General features: G+C 36.8%; 1 protein-coding gene across 1 annotated transcript in view; it reads right to left on the reverse strand.

The window, feature by feature from the left end:
• PDE10A (phosphodiesterase 10A) overlaps positions 1 to 21,743 on the reverse strand; it is a 276,543-nt gene that overhangs the window by 37,512 nt on the left and 217,288 nt on the right. Inside the window, exons 13-16 of the mRNA XM_081296321.1 lie at positions 12,205 to 12,347; positions 11,201 to 11,284; positions 9,987 to 10,137; positions 5,603 to 5,758 (exon numbers count right to left, since the gene is read on the reverse strand). Coding sequence (XP_081152447.1) covers positions 5,603 to 5,758; positions 9,987 to 10,137; positions 11,201 to 11,284; positions 12,205 to 12,347 — 534 coding nt within the window. The remainder of the gene's footprint in view (positions 1 to 5,602; positions 5,759 to 9,986; positions 10,138 to 11,200; positions 11,285 to 12,204; positions 12,348 to 21,743) is intronic.

Genomic DNA, 21,743 nt, shown 5'->3' on the forward strand with positions numbered 1-21,743 from the left:
ATATGCCAGAAAGAGAAATTGCTTAACTGTCCCCACCCCAACTACTACTACTACTTCTTCTTTCTTTTCTTCTTTCTTCTTTCTTCTTCCTCCTTCCTCTCCTTCTCCTTCTTTTTTTTTTTTTTTTTTTTTTTTAACTGTACTAGGGATTGAGACCCAGGCCTCACAGGTGCTAGGCAAATGCTCTACCACTGAAAATATTTTTTAAAGTTCAAATTTCACATTAGTTAACATACAATAAAACCCCTTAAAGTGACATAATAGTTGTATACATCAATGAATAAGTTTATTATTCTTAATTCCAGATTACATAGATTGAAGTTGATGTTGGTTTAATTTAGTTGATCCTATTTTACACTAAATCAAGCATGAAATAGCAGACTTCAGATTCTTTATACCCAGGAATATTTCAAAAACTGTGAACTGGGTTAACAGTATGTAATCTTTATCTCTGCCAGAGTATTTGAGTGGGCTGTTTGTAAATGCTCAAAGCAGCTGAGCTCCGGAGATGGTAGAGAATTGAACACTGCTGAAATTGCTCTGATGCTGAGAGATCACCCAGGACCCACCTGAATGGATACTCCTTGAGTCCTCTCCAGCTCTTGGGATAATTCTAAGCACCTCCTCCACAGCTGTATCCTTCCCTCCACAAATGAAAACCCCACGATCTGACTTCACTTATTCAGCAGATATTTAGTCTGCAGTGTTCCATTTTATGTGTGGACATAGTAGTTTAGGACCCACTATATCCAAGGTCATAAAGAATAAAAGTTGGTTTTCTGAGGAGTTCACAGTTAGTAGAAAGGTAAGGGTATGAGTATGCAATTAAAATAGAATAGAACATTCTCCGTATTTGAGCTCAATGAAGGAGACCATGTGAGGCTTTTCCTGGGAGAGGACACAGATACTACAGGACAAGCAGAAGCAGCAGCAGCCTGTGATATGGAGCTCCTGAGACTTCAGAAATCATGATATTTGAAGAAAATCACAAAAATTGCTATACAACCAAGGCAAATTGAATGTAATAATCTAAGTCCAAGTTTTCAAAAGACATTAATGTATTAAAATATCATCCTGGAGGGCCAGGTGCAGTGGCACATACCTGTAATCCCAGCATCTCAGGAGGCTGAGGCAGGAGGATCACAAGTTTAAGGCCAGTAACTTAGTGAGGCCCTAAGCAACTAAGCATGTCTCAAAATTTAAAAATGTTTTAAATAGGGCTGGGGATGTGGCTCAGTGACTTGAGTGCCCCTGGGTTCAATCCCCAGTACTTCCCCCAAAATTTATCCTGGAGGTAATAAGGAACAATTGATAGTTTTAAGTTAGGTGATAGCATGAGGATTGTTTCAGAAAAACTGCTAATACGTCAAAACAAGATAGGAACAGAGACTGATCCATCAGTCTTATTTTCAGCAAGTTTTAAAATATTACTATTAATCACAAATAATCTCCCCCAAAACTCTATGCTGCTCATCCCTAAAGGAGATTCTTTCAGCAGGGCCACAACACCTAGTTTCTACATCTGGATTGCCAACCAATCCAGGCTTTGACCTGGCAATCCTGCCCTAAGTGGGTTGAAGATTCCTGTTCCAGGAAGCCACAGGGCTGGGCTAGATCATTCAGATGTTCTGGCACAAAAGGTGTGAAGTCAATGATACAACACTCTGCATCGAGCATCTCATGTAACGATGCTTTTAAAATACACAGAGTGCTTGTTTTGCTGTTTAATCACCTACAGCTTTAAACCACAGGTTAGGAAGCACTGCAGTATTTGATTAAGAATACAGGCTTTGGGGACCAAACACCCCCTGTTGCTCATCCTGTTCTCACTAGCCATGTGACAAATGGACAAATCTCTTAATCTCTCTGATGCATTTTATTCTTATTTTTTAAATGAAATGAACAAAAATAATCTTATAGTAATATTCTAAACAATTGAATGTATTAAAATATGCAAAACACACTTACGGTTCACAGTAAGTACCCAATAGATAAAATGAGGGTGGTGGTGATAATGATAAAATCCACCAGCATGATTTAAGAGCCAAGAGTTAAGGGAAAGAGAGAAGGAAAAGCAAATGAAGAAACAAACAGATATGCTCCAAAATGAGTTTGATGGCCAAAGACCCTTTCTATTCATTGGCAGAGAAGGAGAGAATATAAGCCAGCCCCCAGGTTATACATTTTAATTTGTTAGTAAAGGTCATGTTGCATGCAAGTACTATTTTGCTATTATTGAAATAGACAGCAGTAAATTCTATGAATGGAATGAATTGGAAGACTCTAGCTGATATTCATAAATATTATTGCTATAAAACGTAATGAAAAAGTCATGGGATCCCAAAATACACATAGATAACTTTCTGAAATTTTATCATGTTTCAAAATCATTAGATAATTGAAGATTAATAAGAATACTGTCTCATAATAAGACTAAATATTCCTAATTAGTTCAGTTTCTAAAACTTGACTTTTGAGAACTTAACAGAGTATTTTCAGAGGGCAAAGGATAGAAAGTGGATAGTTTCAATATTCAAAATGATCAGTAACATCTCATTAGAAAATAGAATAAACTGATTTAATAGAGCAATAATAATGCTTCTCTCACAAGGGTTAAAATATGAACATTATAGGTAAGAATACAAAGTCACCTGCTTCCTTGGATGTTGATGGCCACACAGAATAATCTCGCTGGAAGGCACCTCACTGGCCTTCTGCTCCTGGGCCACTATGAGAGCCCTGTGCCCCGGGGGACATAGCCACTTCCTTCTCCTACATGAGACCTGGAGTTTCTACCCTCCAAGATTTGCCCAGTTGTCCTGCCCACTCTACTCCCCCTAACCCACACTGTACCTTCACAACCCCATCTCTGCACAGAAGGACAGACCCAGAGCTTGGTATAGACACGAGCAAGGGGCACCCACTGTCTTCACCAATTTACAAAAATTCAAAGGAATTAGAAAGCTATGCTTATAACAGAAAATTTCAATACAGAATTAAAAAAAAAAACTAAGTCATACATATGTTTGAGACACCCAGGGATCATGGAAAAGGGGCATAATGCTGTCCCCTACTCTATGGGAATTCCATAAATGATATCACCAGAGAAATTAAAGCACAACCTGAACCTAAAAAATAAGAAGCTGGTTCCAGAAAGAGGGAGGAGAGCAGCACAGGCGTCTGGCAGATACCATGGTCCTGCCACAGCAGAGGCCATTCATAAAAGATTTATATATCAATTCTAAAACCAGGAATTCATTCCTAAAGCTTTAGAGAGCCACTGATGACACTGTCACAGGAGAATACCACCTGAGGCATGGATTTGGAGGATAGGTTTGAGGGACAGGCCTGGAGAAATAACGGTAGGTAGGGAAAGGCAGTAGAACAGAAGAGCATGAGACTGGAATGGGGGGTCGAGTAGGAAAGGTGGTGACAGGCCCTCAGGAAGCTGCAGTGGCCAGAGGGGCCCTGGCATTCACTGAGGACTGAGCAGGAACTTCTGACTTCAGAATGTCCACTGTGTCCTCAGAGTGGCAGGCTCACTCACAGGAGAACCAGCAGAGAACAGGAAGCTCAGTGAGAGCCGAGAATGTGGTCTGCCCTTCTCTCTGTGCTTTATACGTCTCCTTATCATGACTTACCTCATACCTCGTCCACTGCACCCTTCTCACTCTGACAGTTGTACTCTCCTGTTCTCTGCCTGCCCACCCGAGAGCTGTGTGTGCGAGTGAGTTCAGAAGGGTAGTTTTAAGATGCATTTGACAACTTCCTGCTTATTGCTGCTGCTGAGGTGGCCAGTAGTATCCTTCTGCTTGCCCAGACTACCCAGCAGGTGACACTGGGAGCCAAAATGGAAATCAGCACTCACAGAGCCCAACACGATGCAGTACACTGAACTGGGTATCTTTTTTTATCTGGCTATGCAGATGGATAGTTCCAGCTAGACCCACAGTCATTTGTGACAGTAGTAGCTCAGGGGGTCTGGCTGCTCCACACAGCTTCTGAATCACAGGATTAGTTTTAGTCTATCCTAGTGGCAATCTGCTTTTTAATGCTGGCCTACTTCAAAGATAATTCTATTATATTAAAATAGGCTTTCTAAAGGAATATTATGAAATCTATTAAAATTCATTTGCAGATTGAACTACTAGAAGCACTGCCATCATCAAACATATGAATTTACTTAGGATATGGGATGTGAATTCAGTGAGTTCTAACTGAAGGCATACTGATGTCATTTCCAGAATCCATCCTTCTAGCTGTACAAAAACATACCTTCAAATAATGAGTGAGTGAGGTCAAAGTAAATATAACTTCGATGAAGTTCTACAATGTTCACCTACTTACAAAAAGCGTGACTTATATATATTTCTAAACACACCTTCTATCCTCATTAAATTTCCAAGTGTGCTGCATGTATGCATGCATCTATTCAAATATACATCATTTATAAAAGAAAGGACCAATGCTCACATATAGCTCTCAGGGGCAGAACTCATCTATAAACAAGTGCAACATCAGCCACTCTGCTACTTAGGGGTTATAGATTGAAAAGAACTAAAATATCTAACACTCCATATCTAACACCTCTTTCGCTTTTTACCCAGCAGGAAATCAGAGTAGCAGTTGAACATCAGGAATTTCATCACTTACCTTCTCAGTGCCTAGACAGCTAAGTTTAGTTGGGTTTTAAGGTTTGAGCATGCAGTACTACCAACCCTTTGGGCACACAGGCCAAATGAGGAGCACTAGAGAAGCCTTAGAGAAGCTGAAGGGAGAAAGTGATACCGGGCTGTCCAGAGGGAAGCAAAAAACTGTGCCAAGTGGAAAAAGCCTTTCTGTTTGCCCTCTGTCCATGGACAGCTACCGCTAGAGTCACTGCTGGTACTTCTCCAGGTGCCTCTGGAGACTCAAGACTTCCTGTAGACACGCCACCCAGAACACCCATACAGATTCCTTTTCCTTCGTTAGGTGCTGGCAGTAGGAGGGAAATATAGGGTCCACCATCCTTAAACCAACACAGGTCATAATTTAAAAACTCTCTCTGTGATAGGATTCAAACCATTTTGACACAACAGCTACCTTGTTATGCTGAGGCTGAGAAAAAAGGTTTACAAAAGAAGGAGCATAACAAGTTTTACTGAAACGAGTTCTACCATCAACTAGAGCAATCACCAGAAACATCTTAAAAGCAATAAAATAAAAACCCACATGCAAGAAAAGATAGAAGGAATTCAATGCACTTAAAAACCTTGAATTTACCTAACTTTTAAGATGCTGAATACATTCTGGTTTCAAGAATATGATAATCCGTATAATTAAACTATGTAAAATGAAATTTGCTTTTGGAGATCATATATTATTAATATAACCTGTGGAAAACAAATGTAATTGCAAAATATATATATTTTCAACATCTTTGTCAAGGATTTTTTTTATTCAAAAGATCCACATAATCATTTAGTTATGACTATAAATATAAGATACCACAATAAAATGAAACTGCTGTTTCCCAGTAGGCCTAACAACATTCCCGTCTCACCTAGGAAGCATCAGCACCTACCAAGAGGCCCTGGGCATGGGTCCAGTGGGCAGGGCTCACCTGCAGGATGGACACTGTCTGGGAGAAGTGGTGCTGCTCCATGGTAGAGGTGGAGTAGAGAGCTGCCAGCGGGTGGTCGAACTTCTGCAGGTAGCTGTTACTGAAGCCCCTGTGGTCCAGGTCATGACACAGACAGGCGATCAGCAGTCCTTTACGCTTAAAAAAAATAAGGCAGAGATGTTCAAAACAAAGAAATGAGACAGGAGAACATCTGCAGCTCACTTTCACATTTATTTCTGCCTTTAATATATTCAACACCTTTAGGAATATTTAAAACTTCAGGGAATCAAACTTCTCTTAACCTCTTTGTTTTTCTGCATATGAACTTGACAGTCAAATTATTCTTGAGTCTTCCTGCTCAGCTCTAAGAGCAAGTGCAGGAGGTATCAAGTGTTCTGAAGCACCGTGGATGAAGCAGATCTGCACAAGGAGAGGGCAGCTTCAGTTCTCTTTCATTCAAGACCAATCTGATGCTAAATTCTAACAATGTTATTGCTGTTATAAACAATGAATATAATAAGTTATCGTTTGGCCTGTAAAAATGGCAAATTATGTAGAAAACTTTAAAAGGGCTATAGAGGATCAAGGAAGACAGGCTGAATATTAAATAAAGTAGCCAGAACAGGCCTCAGGAAGGTGGTCAGAAGCAAGAAGGTGTAGGAAAGAGCACAGCAGAAGGGAACAGGAGGGCACTTCCTGAGAGAGGTCTGAGGGAAGACAGGATACAGTCCTATCCAAGGGACGGGGGATGACTATGGGGCTTTTAGCAAAACAGTGTCATTATCTAATCTTTATTTTTAATTTTTTCCATATTTTTATTGGTGCGTTATAGTTGTACACGGGATGGGACTTTTTATTACATATATTTCTACCTGCACACAATGCAGCAATCTGACCTGGCCCTCATCCTTCCCCCATCACTTCTGCTCCCCCCACCCCTGGTCCCTGTCCTCCACTAATCTACCTTTGATTTTCATGACATTCTTCCCCCCTTTTTCCTTTTCTTCTCTAGCTTCCACATCTGAGAGAAAACATACAACCGTGGACTTTCTGAGTTTGGCTTACTTCACCTAACATAAAGGTCTCGTGTTCCATCCTCTTTCTTGCATATGACAATTTTTTTTTTTTTTTTTTTTTGCTACTAGGGATTGAATTCAGGGGCACTTGACCACTAAGCCACATCCCAAGCCCTGTTTTGTATTTATTTACAGACAAGATCTCACTGAGTTGCTTAGGCCTCACTTTTGATGAGGCTGGCTTTGAACCTGCAATCCTCCTGCCTTAGCCTCCCAGAGCCACTGGGTTATAGGCATGCACCACCACACCCAGCCTCATTTTTCTTTATGGCTGAATAAAACTCCATTGTGTATATACATCACGTTGTCTTTATCCATTCATCCATTGATGGGACACCTAGGCTGGTTTCATCATAGTTTGGCTATTATGAATTGCACTGCTATAAACATGGATATGCACTTATCACTATCTTGTGATGGCTTTAACCTTCTGAAAAAGTGGTAAAGCTGGGTCATATGGTGGTTCTGTGCCTAGTTTTTTTGAGTAACCTGCATACTGATTTCCTTAGGTTGCACTAATTTATAATCCCACCAATAGTGTAAAAGTGTTTCTTTTTCTCCACATCCTCTGCAGCATTTATTATTATTTATAATCTTTATGACTGCCAGTGTGACTGGTGTAATATAAAATCTCAGTGTAGTTTTAATTTGCATTTCCCCAGTTGCTAATAGTGTTGAACATGTTTTCATAATTATTGTATTTCTTTTTTTAAAAAGTTTCTGATTAATTCCTTGCCCATTTATTAACTGGGTTAATTGATTTCTTGATGTTAAGTTTTTTTGAGTTCTTTATATATTCTAGATGTTAATCCTCTGTCAGAATAGCTGGCAAAGATTTTCTCCCATCTGTGGGTTCTCTCTTCACATTCCTAATTGTTTGCTGTGCTGTGAAGCTTTTAGATTTGATGCCAACCCATTCATTAGCTCCTGGCATTGTTTCCTGAGCTTTAGGGAGAAATGTCCTATGGAGAAAGTCCTTGCCTGTGTCTATATGTTGCATAATTTCTAGTCCAATTCCTAGGTATTTGATCCATTTTCAGTTTATTATGGTGCAGGGTGAGAAATATGTGTCTAGTCTCATTCTTCTACATATGGAAATCCAATTTCCCCTGCATCATTTGTTTAAAAAGTTGTTTTTTCTCTTATGTATGTTTTTGGCACCTTTGTTGAGGATCAAACGACTGTGTTCTGTTTTCTATTCTGTATCATTGGTCTATGTGTCTGTTTTTATGCCAATACCATGCAGTTTTTGTTAATGTAGCTCTGTAGTATAATTTGAAGTCAGGTATTTTAATACCTCCAGCATGCTTTTTTGGCTTGGAACTGCTTTGGCTATTCTGCATCTTTTATTCTTCCAAATGAATTTTAATAGATGGGATGATCCAAAAGAGGGAAGGTATGGCAATGGAGACGGGTTGTGTTCTCACAGAGGGTGAGTCATGGAGTATGCTGGAGTGGAACTGCACAGGTGGGGCCTGCTGAGGGCAGGTGCTACTCTGGGAGGTCACCATGGGAGTCAGCAGACATTCTCCCAAGTGTACTTTTCTTTTCACATCCTGCTCCTTCTTCGCCTTGATGTAATACAACTGCCTTCTCCTGCAGCTTGACTGGAAAGGAAGTCTCACCAGTCACTTGCACACCTTAATAGATATAGTGTCATCTTACCAACCACATATGCTGGGTATTAAGGTAACGGAATCAGTTAAGGCTTTGAGTATCACTTTGGTTTTGAATTGTTTCCATATTTTATGCTGCTATAGTCACATAATTTATCTGGTAAAAATTCCAAGGTTTTAAAATCTAGCACAACAGATGAAACCTGTTATATTCCTATCTTTCCAACGTTTTTATTACTTTTTATTGGCACAACTTTCAACAGTTTTATAAAAAAAGTATGCTAAAATCATAAATCTGAAAATGACTTACAAAGAATTATTTTTGTAAAACATTTTCCTTTACTGACATCAAATAATTTCTAATAGCCCTACTAGAGATCACATATTCTAAAATATTTTTAAAATATTTTAAAAATTTGGGATGATTTTTAGCCAAAAAGTCCTGAGTTTGGGGGAAATGAAAATATATAATTCCAGAAATAATTTAGGAATATGGCATCAATAAAATTTTTCTTATTTACCTTTAAATTTTCAAGCTTCAAAATACAAATTTCATTGCTACTCTATTTGAAAGTGTAATTTATAAAATTCTTAAACTCACTAAGATATCTTATGGCAAAAGGAAACAATGAAATTGCTTCCTTAAGAGGAATTAAATGGAGAAAATGTTGAAAATCCCAAAAGAATGGGGTTTTAGTAGAATTGCAAATTGTTTAAATGTGGAAAAATAACATATTTCATTTGGATCTTTTTCTTGAACTCTGCTTTTCTTAAACTCTGCTTCAACTAAAAAAAAAAATTTTAAAAAGAGGAATAATTTAGATTCCTTCTCTGAAATGGCCATTTCTCCTTCTGGAATCCACCTTTCAAGACTGCTGCAGACTGTGAATCTGGACAGAAAGGGTGGAAAAAGAAGAGGCTGGATCTTAGGAATACTGGGTTCTAGTTTGAAAGTGACCTCAAAAAGAAGTTCAAGTAATGGGTTTCCTCCTCTGCACAACCAGATGTCACCTGAAGTGTGACACCAGTCTACAGAGGGGAGAAAGGGGGACTGGATCAGAGTGTTGGTAGGCATCATCAGGACAAGTGTGGTCAGAAGGGCATTCTTGAGGTTCAGGTCATCTAGCTGTGGGATCAGCATATCTGGGGCCAAGGAGGGCTCAGTGCTTAACTGGGCTTTCCAATAAGGGAATTTGACTACAGTGGTTAAATGGGGAAGAAAGTCTCAAAATCTTGAATATTCTATTTTGGAAGCTTTGAGTGGTTACCAACTCATTTATAACATTAGGTAGATCTGTTTCCTTATGCTAGAGTAAATTAAAAAATCATTTATGGTTTTCACTGTATTTAATGTTCTGAATCCTCTATTTGGTGAGATGTGTCCATATTAACCAGGGCATATAGAATTCACTTTGCTTACATCCTTTCAAAACATTTAAAATTCAATCAGAAAGAAAGCCTACAAAATTAGTGTTTCCTTGAAGAATATTTTGGTGAAGTTGAAATTTCTTTATCTACTTTCTTATAAAAAAGAATATGCTAAATTCTTGGGTACTGAATCTAAAAAAAATGTGCAGCTTCTAATTTACTGACACAAAATTTGTCCTGTAACAGCAGGTCACCATGGCATGTTATCAATTTGCGCTGAATCCACTGAGATGGCATGAAAGGGGCAAGGGTGTGCACACCCACCTCGAGGTCTGTGAAGAGCCCATAATTGTTCTGCAATATGGCATACATGCAGTGTGCCACTGTGACCGCATGCTTCCAGTTGTGGTAAGGAACCCGTCGGTAGTTCTTCTTCACAGACATAATGAAACGACACAACTTTTCAAGCTCAAAGCTGTGAGGAAAAGAAACTCTTAAAACCAAAGCCAGCAGAGAACCACTAATTTTCAAAAGAGCCTCTGGCTGAGTTACACATTTCTACTTCTTACACATCTGCACTACAAGGATTCCCACATTGACTGCTGAACCATGAGTACTGGAAAATGATCTCTTCTCTCCTCTTTCTCCAGCCAAAATGAAGCAAGAGATTCTTTCATGGGTTATGTTCAGATACATTAACTGTCCCACTAGGGATAAGCAGCAGAACCAGCATGCAGTCTCCATCATTAACCCCCATGCACGCACCTCATGTTTACCAGCATTTTCTAGGCCCCACAGTACTCAAAAAGACTATCACATAACATCATCTTGCTCAAAGATTTATTGAGCCAATATTTTTTTTAACCAAAAACATATTCATATTCACAAACTGCATATATAGAGAGAGGGGGTAGATGGGGGAGGCAAAGGAGAGGGAGAGACTCTGTGAGGCATTTATGCCTAAATGAGTCAAAAAGTGCAAAAGAAAATTAATGCTTGCATTTTAAGTTTGTGTATTTAAGCTGCAAAAGATCAGAGCTAAAGGCACAAAGGCCCATAGAACAGGCAGGCCAAATAGGTAGAGATTTGCAATGAGATCAAACTGTAATTACTGGTGATGTATCACACTTTGAATGTGGAGACTTTTTATTTTACACACAAACTGATAAGATATATAGTTGATGCTCTGTTTATGCAGAGCTTTCTAAGAGCTTCTAAAGCAGGTAATTCTGCCAAGAAGGAAGCTTTGCCTCCTTGAGCCACACAGCCTGTAACATGTTTCTATGATGCCTCTTAGATGTAAGCCTGTGAACCAGGCTTCAGACTGCTGGGGACTCAGCAGTTATTATGGAAAATCTGAAAAGACTGCCGCTTTGCCCAACAAAACCAGCCCATTTTAACTTGAATATTTAGAAACAAATTCATATATGTCATATTGAAAAGGATTGTAAACAAAAAGCGGTGAGGTGCATGAGCAAGGGAAGGAGGGAGTCATGTCACTGCAGACTGTACACAGAGAGCATTCAGAGCCTTCATACCAGGACGTCCCACAGGACCGATGAACCATGTAGACAAAGATCCCAGGCCACATGCTTTCAAAAGGACCAATGTCAAAGTGGAACCTGAAATTAAAAGGGTAGTTTATTACTAAAAGCAAGCAGGGCACACAGAAAGTAAAGAAAATCATTTAAACGTTTTTTTCTATCAAGAAACCAAAAAGACCCCAGGATCATGGCCATCATTTCTCTGACTTCTCAGTCACTCCTGCCTGGAACTGAAAGTTTTTGGGAGATTCCACATATTCCCTTAGGAACTTAATATATCTCTGGCTTTATTTCTATTAAAAAGTCCATTAAAAAAATATGCTGCTGTTGTAGTAATGTCTTATTTCAAAACCTGCTTTACTAATTCTTTAAGAGAGTAGAACAAAACAGATGTTACTACTTTATGTAAATATATATATATATAACTGCATGACCAATGTAATTCTATAACATGTACAATCAGAAAAATGAGAAATTATACCACATCTATGTATGATATATCAAAGTGCTTAAATGCATTCTACTGTCATATATAACTAATTAAAGCAAATTTTATAAATTAAAAAAAAGATTAGTTTTGACTAGTCAAGAACTTATTAAAAACTGAACCATTAAAAAAAAAAAAAAGATGCTGCTCTTGTTATCAGAGAAATAAATAAGCACCAAAAGTTATACTATTGATACTAGAAAATGCATAGGGGGGAATTTTATTGAAAGTATTGTTGGAGTTGAAATTGTTCTCCTTTTTAAACTGAAATAAGAATTTCATAAATATAAAAATGCAAAGTTATGTAGATGAAAACTTTATGTATCTGACATTAAATGCCATTTTGAACATTAAATATTACATAGTGTAAAGTACGCAACAGAGTAATAATACATGCTAGCATTTAGATTAATTCATCATAACTGTGATTCTAATTCTACAACCTGGTTTACTTTTTTTCAATGAAACTGAGAATCTGCTGCTGAAGAAACTAACCAAGTGAAATACTTACAGCTCAATTTCTTTGCAGAGCCGCATAGGGAGGTTGAAGTGCATGAGGCCTTGCCACTCCTCAGCAGTGCAAATGCTGTGGTAGGACAGCTTTTCCATGGTTACCCGGTAGATGCACTCTGAGTGCCGGATTCGATGATACATCTGGAAGGCAGACAAAAAATGAATTTAAACAATGTTGAATGCAGTTTGTCATTAAAGTTCAGAATCTGGCATAAAAGAATCATAACTACAATTGAAACTAAGGCAGAGTTAACACTAAAGTTAACACTGTCCAAATTTCCATGTACACTAAAGCTATGTTTGCATGTGAACTTGAAGAAACAAAGGAACTTTTTTCTAATTATATCTCTCTTTTAAGTCTTATTTAATTTTGTAGCAAATATCTTTTTATCAGCCATAATCTTTAGGGAGCGAAAAATCCATTTGTCTTCTGCGTATTATGCTTTCAAATTTTTAGTAATAAAAATGCTGAAAACAAACCATACTCATTTTATTTATTTATTTATTAAAGAGAGAGAGAGAGAGAGAGAGAGAGAGAGAGAGAGAGAGAGAGAGAGAATTTTTTTAATATTTATTTTTTAGCTTTTGGCGGACACAACATCTTTGTTTGTATGTGGTGCTGAGGATCGAACCCGGGCAGCACGCATGCCAGGTGAGCGTGCTACCGCTTGAGCCACATCCCCAGGTCCATGCTCATTTTATTATCAGAAAATGAATTAATGTTAAAGATTCTAAGGAATTAAAGATCTAGGCAGCTTCTGAATCTATTAAAAGACAAACTTTAAATAATAACATGTCACCTGCATATCAATCTCAACTTTCTTGGGAAGATTTCATCATCTCTTTGCTACTTGTTGATTTCACTGTTTATTTTTCCCCATTCTTAAAGGATTAAATGTGGGTTACATTGGTGTTACAGCAGTGAATTCAAAGTAAAACACAAATTTGTACACAAAACTCATGGACTGTTGCACATAAATAGATTCATACATTAATGGAAAACAGGAAGGCACAACGTGCTACCACACAAACTCAGGATCTTGTGTATTTCTCTGTGTGCAAACATACTTTTGCAAATACTTCAAAACGAATATGTGAGATAAAATTAAAACAAGCAATGGAGCCAGTCAGTGGAAAATTCAATGCTTACATGTGTAAATTTGTAAGTAGATAAGGTTACTTAGAAAAGAGAACTTATAGGACAAACCCAAGAGCCCTCCAGATCAAATTAAGAGTGAAAATGTACTATAATGGAAGACTGAGTGACTTTCTTTATATATGTATGTATGTTGTAGTTGGACACATACCTTTATTTTATTTATTTTTATGTGGTGTTGAGGATCGAACCCAGGGCCTCATATGTGTCTAATATAAGCTATAGCTCACAGTCTAAGGAGAAGACTACCCACTGTCTGCATAATAAAAAGAACCGAAACTAAATGGGTCAAGTACTAAGATATTTTCTTCATGTTACCCTTCAAAGTATTTATCTTAGTTCTCAGTGATCTCAAAATCCTTCCTTGATAAACAAAAGTTAAAAATATTTACAACTAGAAAGCCTGCACTACAGAACATCCTCAGCAAAATATTCCATGAGGAATTGAAAAACAGCAATGAAAATCAGCACAGGGAGGTATTACAATAAAGGAAAAACTAATCAAAGGAGAAACCAAGTCAAGTTAAATACCAAAAATAAATAAAAATGACTGGGAATACAAATCATGACTCAATAATAACCCTGAATGTTAATGACCTAAACTCACCAATCAAAAGACATAGACTGGCAAATGAGACTTTAAAAAAAAAAAAAAAGAAAGAAAGAAAAAAGGCCCCAAAATATGCTACCTCCAAGAGACTCATAGGAAAAGACATTCAGAAACTGAAGGTGAAAGGTTGGGAAAAATCATAACACTCCCATGGACGGCAGAAGCAAGAAGGGTTTTCCATCCTCATATCAAATAAAGTAGACTTCAAGCCAAAGTTACTCAAAAGGGATAAAGAAGGATATTTCACACTGCTTAAGGGAACCATTCATCAACAAGACATAACAATAATACATATATATATATGCCCCAAACAATGGAGTGTCTATGTTCATCAAACAAACTCTTCTCAAGTTCAAGAGTTAAAGAGAGCACAACACAATAATGCTGGGTGACTTTAACACACCTCTTTCACCACTGGATTGATCATCCAAACAAAACCTGAACAAAGAAACTATAGAACTCAATGATACAATCAATAACTTAGACTTAACTGACATATATAGAATATTTCATCCTTCAATGAGCAAATACACTTTCTTCTCAGCAGCATATGGATCCTTCTCTAAAAAAGACCATATATTATGCCACAAAGCGACTCTTAGCAAATATAAAGAAGTAGAGATACTACCCTGCATTCTATCAGATGATAATGGAATGAAATTAGAAAAAAATGATAAAATAAAAAATAAAAGCTACTCCAATACCTGGAGACTAAATAATATACTGAATGAACAATGGGTTGCTAAAGACATCAAGGAGCAGATTAAAAATTCTTAGAGGTGAATGAGAACACAGATATAATGTATCGAACTCTCTGGGACACTAAGAAGGCACTAAGAAGGACACTACGAGGAAAGTTCATTTCATGGAAGTCAGGAAATAATTAAATCAGAGCAGGAATCCATGAAATTGAAAAAAAAGTAACAACTGAAAAAACTGACAAAACAAAAGTTGGTTCTTTGAAAAAATAAATAAAATTGACAGACCCTTAGCCATGCTAACAAAGAGAAGGAGTGAGAAAACTCAAGTTACTAACATACAGTGATGAAAAAGGAAATATCACCACAGACACTACAGAAATACAGAAGATAATTAGAAATTATTTTGAAAACTTGTAGTCCAATAAAATAGAAAATATCAAAGGCATCAACAAATTTCTACAGTCACATGATTTGCCCAAATTGAATCAGGATGATATACACAATTTAAACAGATCGATTTCAAGTGACGAAATACAAGACACCAACCAAGAATAGCCCAGGACTGGACGGCTACACAGCCGAGTTCTACAAGACCTTTAAAGAAGAACTAATACCAATACTCTTCAATTTATTTCAGGAAATAGGAAAAGAGGGAACACTTCCAAACTCATTCTATAAGGCCAATATCAGCCTGATTCCAAAACCAGACAAAGACATATCAAAGAAAGAAAACTTCAGACCAATATCTCTAATGAACTTAGATGCAAAACTCCTCAATAAAATTCTGGCAAATCAAATACAAAAACATATCAAAAAGATAGTGCACCATGATCAAGTGGGATTCATCCTAGGGATGCAAGGTTGGTTCAACATACAGAAATCAATAAATGTAAATTCATCACATCAATAGACTTAAAGATAAGAATTATATGATCATCTCAATAAGATGCAGAAAAAGCATTTCACAAAATACAGCACCCTTCATGTTCAAAACACTAGAAAAATTAGGTACAACAGAACAATCCCAACATTGTAAAGGCTATCTATGCTAAGCCCCAGGCCAATATCATTCTAAATGGAGAAAAATTGAAGGCATTCCCTCTAAAAACCAGAACAAGACAGGGATGCCCTGTTTCACCACTTCTATCTAAAATAGTTCTTGAAACACTGTCCAGAGCAATTAGACAAAAGAAATTAAAGGGATATGAATAGGTAAAGTAGAACTCAAATTAGCACTATTTGTCGACGATATGATTCTATATCTATAAGATATAGATCCCACCAGAAAACTTCTAGAACTAGTAAATGAATTCAGCAAAGTAGCAGGATATAAAATCAACACTCATAAATCAAAGGCATCTCTGTAAATCAGTTACAAATGATCTGAAAGGGAAATGAGGAAAACTACCCTATTTATAATAGCCTCAAAAAATAGAATAATTGGGAATCAACCTAACAAAAGAGGTGAAAGACCTCTACAAAAAAAAAAAAAAAAAAAAAAAAAAAACTACAGAATGCTTAAGAAAGAAATTAAAGATGACCTTAGAAGATAGAATGATCTCCCTTGTTCTTGGTTAGGTAGACTTAGTATTGTCCAAATGACCATGCTGCCAAAAGCATCATACAGCATTATAATGCAATTCTAATCAAAATCCCAATGAAATTCCTCATAGAATAGAAAAAGCAGTCATAAAATTCATCTGGAAAAATAAGAGACCCAGAATACCTAAAGCAATCCTTAGTAAGAAGAGTGAATCAGGTGGCATCACTATACCAGACCTTAAACTATACTACAGAGCAATACTAACAAATATAGCATGGTATTGGCACCCAAATAGACTGGTAGACCAATGGTACAGAATAGAGGACACAGAGACTAACCCATATATAATTACAGTTATCTTGCATTAGACAAAGGTGCCAAAAATATACATTGTAGAAAAGATATGGTACTGGGAAAACTGGAAATCCATATGCAACAAAATGAAATTAAATCCCCCTCTCTCACCTGTACAAAACTCAACCCAAAGTGATTCAAGGACCTAGTCATCAAACCAGAGACACTGTGCAGGTCTATTAGAAGAAAAAGTAGGCCCAAATCTCCATCATGTTGGATTAGGCCCCAACTTCCTTAATAACACTCTTATAGCACAAGAATTAAAATCAAGAATTAATAAATTGGATGGATCAGTGAGGTGAATAGAGAGCCTACAGCTTGGGAGCAAATTTTTACTACTTTTACATCAGAGCACTTATCTCTAGGGTATATAAAGAACTCAAAAAGCTAAGCACCAAAAAAACAAATAACCCAATCAATAAATGGGCCAAGGAACTGAATAGACACTTCTCAGAAGGTGATATACAATCAGTCAACAAATATATGAAAAAATGTTCAACATCTCTAGCAATTAGAGAAATGCAAATCAAAACTACTCTAAGAGTTCATCTCACTCCAGTCAGAATGGTAGCTATTAAGAATACAAACAACAGTAATTGTTAACAAGGATGTGGGGGAAAAGGCACACTCATACATTGCTGGTGGGACCGCAAATGGTGCTGTATGGAAATTCCTTGGAAAACTGGGAATGAAACCACCTTTTGACCCAGCTATCCCACTCCTCAGTCTATACCCAAAGGACTTAAAAACAGCATACTACACAGACACAGCCACATCAATGTTTATTGCAACACAGTTCACAATAGCTAAACTGTGGAACCAACCAATTCATGCCCTTCAGTAGATGAGTGGATAAAGAAAATGTGGTATTATACACAATGGAATATTACTCAGCAATAAAAGAGAATAAAATGATGGCTTTTGCAGGTAAATGGATGAAGTCAGAGAATATAATGCTAAGTGAAGTTAGCCAGTCCCCAAAAACCAAATGCCAAATGTTTACCCTGATATAAGGAGGCTGATTCATAGTGGAGTTGTGAGGGGGAGCTTGGGAAGATTAGACAAACTCTAGGGCAGAAAGGAAGGGGCAAGGGTTAAAAAAGATGGTGGCTTGAGATGGATATCATTACCCTAAGTAAAGACAAGAGTGGTGTGAATATACTTTGTATGCAACCAGAGATATGAAAAATTGTGCTCTGTATGTGTAATATGAATTATAATACATTCTGCTATCATAAAACAAATTAGAATAAAAAATTTTAAAGAAAGGATTTTTTTTAGATGTAGATGGACACAATATCTTTATTTATTTAATTTTATGTGGTACTGAGGATCAGACCCAGTGTGTCACACTTGCTAGGTGATTACTCTACTACTGAGCAAAAACAACCCCAGCCCTAAAGATTTTTTTAATCAATTGAAACATGATTCATAAAACAAAGTTATAAAGAATTCAATTTTAAATCCAAGAATAGAAAGAATAAAAGAACAGATGAAACACATAGAAAACTGAGTTGGCAGATTTATTACACCTAATCTTGAAAAGTAAATGGTGTAAACATCAAGATTAAAAGTAAAAGATTGTCAGATTAAAAAAAAATCCTGAACAAATTATATGCTGCTTATAAGAATCTTACTTTAGGGGCTGGGGCCATAGATCAGTGGTAGAGCACCTGCCTGGAACATGTGAGGCACTGGGTTTGATCCTCAGCACCACATAAAAATAAATAAAGATATTTTTTTAAAAAAGAATCTTACTTTAAACATAAGTAAAGACACAAGTAAAGTTAAAGGATAGTTGGGATATACCACTGAACACCAGTCCTAAAAAATTGGGCTTTATCAATGTCAGAAAAGGTAGATTTCAGAGTGAAGACTATTATCAAGGATAAAGAAAAGGTTGTTTTAAATGACAAAGGGGTCTGGCTATCAAGAGGACATAACAATCCTAAATGTCATGCACCTAATTAGAGTTTTGAAACATGTGACATAACTGATGAGACTGCTGCAAGCAAAATAGACAAACAGACCACACACATTTACACTTGGGTACTCCAACAACACCATCCTTGGAACTGACCTGCTGATGTCACAACCTCTCCAAAATCCTAGTAGGCTTTCTATAGGCAATGAAAAGGAGATTCTAAAATTCATATGGAAATGCAAAGGATCTAGACTACACAGAACCATTCTGAAAACAAAGAATGAGGGTAGAAGAACTCCACCACCTGAATCCAAAACTTATTATAAAGCTACAGTAATTAAATGGGCATCAAAGACACAAGTAGACCAACGATAGAACACAGAGTACAGAGTAGACCACTGTATATATTCAGCTGGTTTTCAACAAGGTCGCAAAGGCAAGACACCAGAAAAAGGACAGCCTACAAGGAACGGTGCTGGAACAACAGAATATCCAAAGGTAAACAAATGAATTTTGATCCTTACTTTGTGCCATCTATAATAAATATTCCAAGTGGATACAGCCTTAAGTGTAAGACCTAAAAACTATAGAACTTATAGAAGAAAACAGGAGGAGAATGGCCCACTACAGACACAGAAGCTTCTGAAAGCTCCATTGCCATGCTAGCAATTAAAAAAATGAAGCTTCTTCTATATAACTTACCTAAACACATATCAAGACAGAATCTTTCACATTTGCCTCCCATACCTCAATGGAAGATGCTGCATATTCTGGGAGGAAGGTGAACAGTCAACAGGAATTGCTTGGCATATCCTGTAGTTCAGTGTAATTCTATGGCTAAGCTGCTAGGAAAAGTAAATACATTAGGTAGAACAATACTATTGCTACAACTACCACGGCACTTAGAGTACCGCTGAGCATGTAGATGGCATGTGGAGTGCCAAGTGGTCTGTGTGAAATACTTTCTATAATCTCCCAACTCCTATCAGGCAGTACTTAATCCTTATATAGTCAGTTTACAAGTGTATGGCCAGCAATTTTAATTTAATTAAAATGTATTTATAAATGTATAGTATAAATTAATGTATATAAATTTTTAGTTTCATTTTATTTTGTAACTCTAGAGGTAAGGTAAATAACAGTAATTACAAAACAAAGTAATCAGTTTCATTTTGTGAGAACTGCACCCTGAGCCTCCCTGATTCTGAGGCCTTTGGACCTGGCCTGGGGCCATGCTACTGGCTTCCCAAATTCTTTGCTTATGGAAGGCTTATCATGGGACTCCTCAACCACTGTGATCATGTGAACTAATTTACCAAACAAATTCCCTCTAAGGTATCTACCACAACCTTTATATATCCTATTGGTTCTATCTCTATGAAAAACCCTGAATGATATACCCTACTAAATATTCTATTCTATATTTTATGTACAAAACTTAAAATATGTTTCTTAATATTTTTCTTCCTATGAGCAACATTCAGAAAGACCAGTGTAAAACGGAAGGCCGTATCTGAAGCCATATCTATATCCAAATCCTTGCTCTATCACATACTCTGATACTATGTGACCTTGGATAAATTATTTAAAATTTATGTGTCTTTTTTTTTGGGGGGGGGGTAAAGTGGGGATAACAATCCTCATTCATGGGATTGTTGTGAGACTTTTTAAAAATATGTAAAGTATTCAAAAAATTCCAATTACAAAGTGTTGAATCAAATAAGTGCAGCTTTTATTCTATCACCTTTACATCTACTATCTGATATGAAAAAAATAGACTCAATAGTTGGTGGCTGAATTCAAGAATGAATAAAATTTGAATGAATAAAGATTATTATACCTGTCCCTAGCCAACTGGTTTCATTTGAATCGTGATTTTTTCCTTGTCTCTTTAATGTTAAACATCTTCCCACACAGAATGTAGAGCGCTAGTCTGTTTTGAAGGGCTCCTTTTTCCAGGCCAAAGATGTAAAAACAGTAATTACTATCATCTTAGCTTCTTGCATTATATTAAAATGCATCTTAAAACCATAATATGTATAAGCAAATTAATTAACTCATTTAGTTTTAAAGAATCAATCTTTTTAAATGGTTACTTTCTGTTACTTTCCAAAGTAGATGGCTATTTCCAACTAACAAACAGTTAAGTCAACAAACGAAAGGGAGATGTTGCCATTTAGAGGAATGCACCTTTAATTCAACAAAAAATACTGCAGTCTAATGAATCCAAAGGTGAAATAAAGAAAAATGAAGACATTATAATTGTTTAAATGGCCCATCGTCCTGCTCCAAACACAGGGACTTTTAACCAGGAATATTAAGTCAGACAATAATAAAATATACCAATACATTATACATTCAGAATTAGAAGTAATTTTCATGAGGGTTCACATGCTTTTATTAAGGACATAATTAATAAGGACATAATCAAGAGCAGAAATATTTTTAATTCTCAGGATCAATACACTTAAATCCTACTTAATAATAGCCAACAATTAAAGGGCATTTCATACTGCTCAAAGCTTTTGCATATATTATTGCAAAAAAAAAATACTTCTGTATGTTTCCCAGAAAGAAACAGAACTTTCAGGAAGGGCAGGGAGCCTGCAAATTGTTGGATTAACTGCTTGGGACAATGAGTACTACAAGGTGATTTTCCTACTAAAAACGTGTTCAAAACCCAAAGCTAACTTCCTCAAAAAACATCAGGTCAGTGACATTAACATCTTTTAGCAGGTGAGGCTCCAAGGAACCCAGTGGCTAGCTTACTGAAACTATAATAAATGCTGGTGAGGATGCAGGGGAAAAGGAACACTTACACATTTTTGGTACTACAACCATGATGGAAATCAGTGTGGAGATTCTCAAAAAACCAGGCCTGGAACCACCAAATGACCAAGCTGTACCTCTCCTTGGTGTTTCTCCAAAAGAACTAAAATTACCATACCATAGCAATACATGCATACCCATATTTATAGCAGCACAATTCATAATAGCCCTATTATAGAATCAGCCTAGGTGTCTGTCAACAGATGAATTAATACAGAAAATGGGGTATATATACATAACAGAGTTTTAGCCATAAAGAAGAATGAAATTATGTCATTTGCTGGTAAACAGATGAAACTGAAGGATATCATGTTGAATGAAATAAGACAGACTCAGAAAGTTAAGGGTCAGATGAGGGAGTTATAGAGAAATAAGGAAGTAAAAAAGCGATCTCATGAAAACAGAAGGAAGAACAGTAGA

The sequence above is a fragment of the Spermophilus citellus genome (assembly GCF_964194105.1).
Source record: "Spermophilus citellus genome assembly, chromosome: 5".
In the NCBI taxonomy this organism is placed as follows: Eukaryota; Metazoa; Chordata; class Mammalia; order Rodentia; family Sciuridae; genus Spermophilus; species Spermophilus citellus.